The sequence below is a fragment of the Penaeus chinensis genome, chromosome 4 (genome assembly GCF_019202785.1).
Source record: "Penaeus chinensis breed Huanghai No. 1 chromosome 4, ASM1920278v2, whole genome shotgun sequence".
In the NCBI taxonomy this organism is placed as follows: domain Eukaryota; kingdom Metazoa; phylum Arthropoda; class Malacostraca; order Decapoda; family Penaeidae; genus Penaeus; species Penaeus chinensis.
Genome location: NC_061822.1, coordinates 7960483 through 7967982, shown reverse-complemented (window position 1 = coordinate 7967982; position 7500 = coordinate 7960483). Strand labels below are relative to the sequence as shown.

Below are 7500 nucleotides of genomic sequence, written 5' to 3'. Positions count from 1 at the left end.
CGGTCGCAGCCAGATACCGCATCGTAGCCACCTAGAACAATACGAATATCTCGCCGAGGACATCTGTTTGTCACAGATTCAAGTTTGGCGTAAAACATCTCTTTCACATCAAGTTCATAAAAATCAGTAGGAGCGTACACAGTAATAAGAGACATAAAGCAAAATGTAAGCTTCAGTCTCAATACCATTATACGCTCATCGACTGGAATGACTACCGAGGGTTGAAGATGGGTATGGCTTCTCCCTGGAGATGGTGACCATCACTGCGGCCTGGCCAGTAATAAGTGTAGCCACCCACACTAATCGTGCCGCTGCCAGGTCTTATCACCTCCGAGAGAGCACCCACCTTATCTCTCGGCTGCTTCAGCTTCCTCGACAGTGGTCGCAATCCCCACCCTGAGGGTTAATCTCGGACAGTCACTCCAGCTGGACGCCACCTCTACCACCCCTACCGACACATACACACATACACACACACACACACACACATACACACATACACACATACACACATATACACATACACACACACACTCACACACACACACACACACACACACACACACACATACACACACACACACACACATATACACACACACACACACACACACACATGTGTGTGTGTGTGTGTGTGTATAAATATATATATATGAATATATATATATATATATATGTATATATATAAATATATATATATGTATATATATGTATATATATATATATATATATATATATATATATTTTATATATATATATGTATATGTATATATATATATATATATATATATATATATATTATAAAACTAATGTATACCAATCCAATATGTGTACATTAAATGCTTAAACGCCTATGATAGAATTTATAGACATTGGGTATAGTAGCGTTAATTTGCAGGTAGAAAAGATAATGCAACCAGATATTTCTGATATACAAAATATATATTAAAAGCACAGTTAAATCACATTTGATAAGTAAATCGATTCTTCTGAGAAAACTACATATTGTTGCCTACTCTAATGTGATTGTACCCGATTGTACCCTAGTAATAATTTTTCCATTCTATCTTTGAATAAAAAAATGGCCCTTGACTCAGGAATATCACATGGAACTCGGCAAAAACACATATCGACCGGTAGTAAAGTGAGTGTACGGTAAAAACTGTGAGGATATATTTATCTTTATATACAAATATAAGAGGTAGAAAAGAGAAAGATGCACTTAGATAGAGAAGTACATGAAGAGAAAGGGATTTTGAATGAAAAAAAGGATGAGAAATCTAGGGTAGAAAAAATATTTTAGAGACAGAGTCATTGTCTGTGAGGAAAAGGATAATATATTACAATAATCTGATCTAAAAATACATGTACACACGCACGCAGACATACACAGGCATGAACAGAATATATGTGCATATACATATTGTACGTAAGCACATGCCTTCTCGACCAAGTATGTTATTTAACTGCCTTTTTATCATAGCTTCCAATTTTATGGATTCTGTTGGGTTATGGATTATATTATTTTGATTAATCTAAATTTCAGTAATTGGAATTGACACATTTTTATGAAATAATAAAGATTTCCTACTTCTGAGGATACTGTGAAGAAATTTTCATAAATGTACTAGTTACCCATTGATATTTACGTATAAATGAGAGAATGGACCATCACATCTCGTCATAGAAAATGGAGTTGATCGATCAGCTGATCTCAAGTAAACAACACCAACAGCTGTTACGGACATGACTGACTGAGTTGACAGGGGCGAAATAGCAGTCAAAATTGAAGCGAAGGCCTACTTAGGGAAGGTATGAAGCTAGATTATTGATGGTCATTACGAGTTTGTAGAATGTTTAAGCGTGTTATTGTTTAGACTGAAATAATTCAAACTTTAAAGTGATCTAGCAGGGACCGACTAGATGGAGTCATTTTATACTAAGGTACAGGTAGTTGTGTTGCTTATCAAACGTAACTATGTTATGCATTATATTTGTACATACACTAGCTAAGGCTGCACCGCCATTTATATAGAGAATAGCCGCTTGAAAGTATCACAAGCGAATCACTTTTATTGCGCGTGATATTCGTATCACATCAAGTTAATTTCAAATTTTGGGGCAGGTTTTTAAATAATTCAGAAATTACTCTCCAAGAAAGGATTTTAGTTTAGGAACACTGCCAGATACACAGTCAATCTCTGCTGAATATATAGTACCATATGGATAACAGTGATTGGTGACCCATCATCTTATTGTGGAAAACTTATATGAATTGCCTGCACATTTTATAAATTTATAGCACATTATTTTAACTTTAATGCCCCAATGAACGTTTTTTTGTTAAAGTTAATGTATGTGTATGTCATAACATAATTCAACTAACCAATATTTTACTATTGAGTTAAAGTGTAAGACTTGTATTTAGCAACATAGTTGTGTTATTTAAAAATTAGTGCAATGAAACTGGTCTAGAGTGCTTTAGTCTTATGAATTAAATTACAATACCCAGCTCACCCTCATCTTCCAGGCCTGGATGTGGGCAGCAGCAGTTGGAGGACTGCTGGCAGCATGGTGCATAGGAGCGGTGTGGGGCTGGGGGGGGAGTGTGGGGAGTGTGGGCGTGGTGCTTCCCCTCTCCCTCATTGTAGGCGGAGTTGCAGCTCTGGTCTTGGGAGCAACGTTGACAATCACAGCTCACATTATGTTGTCAGCCAAACATCAGGTTACAGTAAGAGTCCCAGAGGAGATACCAGCCTTGCACAGTCTTATTGCCGTAAGTGGAATCCTTTTAAGTGTGTGCATCTGCATAATCTGTTGATATACACCACACAAGAAAGTAGGGCCAAAGTATTTAAGGACATTAGGTCTGTGATTGGTGGCCTTTTTAATATTTTTTATGCTCTTCAAATAATTAGACGAGTGATTGACCCTTAGGTTATGTTTCACAGTAGTCATAAGAATTATTTGATAAGGTTGAATAGAATATATAATACATACACATACATATATACATACACATGCATGTTTATATACACACACATACAAATACACACATACATGTATGCATACACATACACATACACATACAATATATAACATATGCACATACACATATATGCACATATACACATACACATATATGCATATATACACATACACATATGCACATACACATACACATACACATACACATACACATACACATACACATACACATACACATACACATACACATACACATACACATACACATACACATACACATACAATATATAACATATGCACATACACATATATGCACATATACACATACACATACAATATATAACATATGCACATACACATATATGCACATATACACATACACATACACATACAATATATAACATATGCACATACACATATATGCACATATACACATACACATACACATACACATACACATACACATACACATACACATACACATACACATACACATACAATATATAACATATGCACATACACATATATGCACATATACACATACACATATATGCACATATACACATACACATACACATACACATACACATACACATACACATACACATACACATACACATACACATACAATATATAACATATGCACATACACATATATGCACATATACACATACACATACACATACACATACAATATATAACATATGCACATACACATATATGCACATATACACATACACATACACATACACATACACATACACATACACATACACATACACATACACATACACATACACATACACATACACATACACATACACATACACATACACATACACATACACATACACATACACATACAATATATAACATATGCACATACACATATATGCACATATACACATACACATACACATACACATACACATACACATACACATACACATACACATACACATACACATACACATACACATACACATACACATACACATACACATACACATACACATACACATACACATACACATACACATACACATACACATATATGCACATATACACATACACATACACATACACATACACATACACATACAATATATAACATATGCACATACACATATATGCACATATACACATACACATACACATACAATATATAACATATGCACATACACATATATGCACATATACACATACACATACACATACACATACACATACACATACACATACACATACACATACACATACACATACACATACACATACACATACACATACACATACACATACACATACACATACACATACACATACACATACACATACACATACACATACACATACACATACACATACACATACACATACACATACACATACACATACACATACACATACACATACACATACACATACACATACACATACACATACACATACACATACACATACACATACACATACACATACACATACACATACACATACACATACACATACACATACACATACACATACACATACACATACACATACACATACACATACACATACACATACACATACACATACACATACACATACACATACACATACACATACACATACACATACACATACACATACACATACACATACACATACACATACACATACACATACACATACACATACACATACACATACACATACACATACACATACACATACACATACACATACACATACACATACACATACACATACACATACACATACACATACACATACACATACACATACACATACACATACACATACACATACACATACACATACACATACACATACACATACACATACACATACACATACACATACACATACACATACACATACACATACACATACACATACACATACACATACACATACACATACACATACACATACACATACACATACACATACACATACACATACACATACACATACACATACACATACACATACACATACACATACACATACACATACACATACACATACACATACACATACACATACACATACACATACACATACACATACACATACACATACACATACACATACACATACACATACACATACACATACACATACACATACACATACACATACACATACACATACACATACACATACACATACACATACACATACACATACACATACACATACACATACACATACACATACACATACACATACACATACACATACACATACACATACACATACACATACACATACACATACACATACACATACACATACACATACACATACACATACACATACACATACACATACACATACACATACACATACACATACACATACACATACACATACACATACACATACACATACACATACACATACACATACACATACACATACACATACACATACACATACACATACACATACACATACACATACACATACACATACACATACACATACACATACACATACACATACACATACACATACACATACACATACACATACACATACACATACACATACACATACACATACACATACACATACACATACACATACACATACACATACACATATATGCACATATACACATACACATACACATACACATACACATACACATATATGCACATATACACATACACATACACATACACATACACATACACATACACATACACATACACATACACATACACATACACATACACATACACATACACATACACATACACATACACATACACATACACATACACATACACATACACATACACATACACATATATGCACATATACACATACACATACAATATATAACATATGCACATACACATATATGCACATATACACATACACATACACATACACATACACATACACATACACATACACATACACATACAATATATAACATATGCACATACACATATATGCACATATACACATACACATACACATACAATATATAACATATGCACATACACATATATGCACATATACACATACACATACAATATATAACATATGCACATACACATATATGCACATATACACATACACATACACATACACATACACATACACATACACATACACATACACATACACATACACATACACATACACATACACATACACATACACATACACATATATGCACATATACACATACACATACACATACACATACACATACACATACACATACACATACACATACACATACACATACACATACACATACACATACACATACACATACACATACACATACACATACACATACACATACACATACACATACACATACACATACACATACACATACAATATATAACATATGCACATACACATATATGCACATATACACATACACATACACATATATGCACATATACACATACACATACACATACACATACAATATATAACATATGCACATACACATATATGCACATATACACATACACATACACATACACATACACATACACATACACATACACATACACATACACATACAATATATAACATATGCACATACACATATATGCACATATACACATACACATACACATACACATACACATACACATTAAGAGAGCCTATCTACACACTTAATAAGAATTACAAATCCTTATATCCCTTGATTGTTCAGTGGCATGAAAGTTTTAGCATCAACTATTTTATTCCCTAAATCAGTTCTAAGAAAAAATAGTTTTCCATCACAATCTACTTCATAAGTACAAAATAATTATTTTCATCAAATTATTGATTTTTTTTTTTTTTCTTCTTAATTCTGTTTGATATTCTTAGGATATGGAATGTAGACTCCATATATTACCATATTTTGATTGATAAGTATGATACTATGCGATAAACTGAAATGGGGAAAATATTTGTATGTAATTCAATTCATTTTAAGAATGTTCCTTTCAAAAAGTATTAGATGCTTTGTCTATTAGAAAGCTGTTTTTTTATTTTCTCTGTTTTAATATAACTTTATTTTCTTTGTCTTAATAGATATATATTTTTTTGATGCCAGCCAGCATTTTAAAAGATTCTTCCAGCACTAACTATGGATGGTTTTATCCATGCCAAGGATTTTTTTTGTTTTTGTTTTCTTTATTGTGGAGATGCCGTTCTGCTGTTACAGTATGCAGAACACGTAATATCTTCCCTCATCTGTAGTCTGTGAAATGCTGAATTTTTTTTTCTTTTTTTTTTTTACTTGTCAGCTTTGACAACTTCTTAGAGTTGGTTTTAGCCTCTGAAAGCACAGAAGATATAATGAGGATAAGGTGAGGGCACACTTCATTTTATAGCATTGCCTTCTTGCTGTCTAAATGCTTATCTCTGTGTAAAGGGCCAGTATGAGGATTAGATAGCAGTACAGCTTTCTTCTTTTTATCTCATGATCATTCAAGCTGTAATTCTTTTGGCCTCCAAAGCTCAGATATTTCA

The 7500-nt window shown here is 33.3% G+C and overlaps 1 protein-coding gene across 1 annotated transcript in view; it reads left to right on the top strand.

The window, feature by feature from the left end:
- The first annotated feature begins 6634 nt into the window (after positions 1 to 6634).
- Positions 6635 to 7500, top strand: part of LOC125024968 (sorting nexin-25-like) — a 15507-nt gene continuing 14641 nt past the window's right edge. The window contains exon 1 of the mRNA XM_047612774.1: positions 6635 to 7337. Within this exon, the coding sequence (XP_047468730.1) occupies positions 7327 to 7337 (11 nt within the window). The 5' untranslated portion in view covers positions 6635 to 7326. The remainder of the gene's footprint in view (positions 7338 to 7500) is intronic.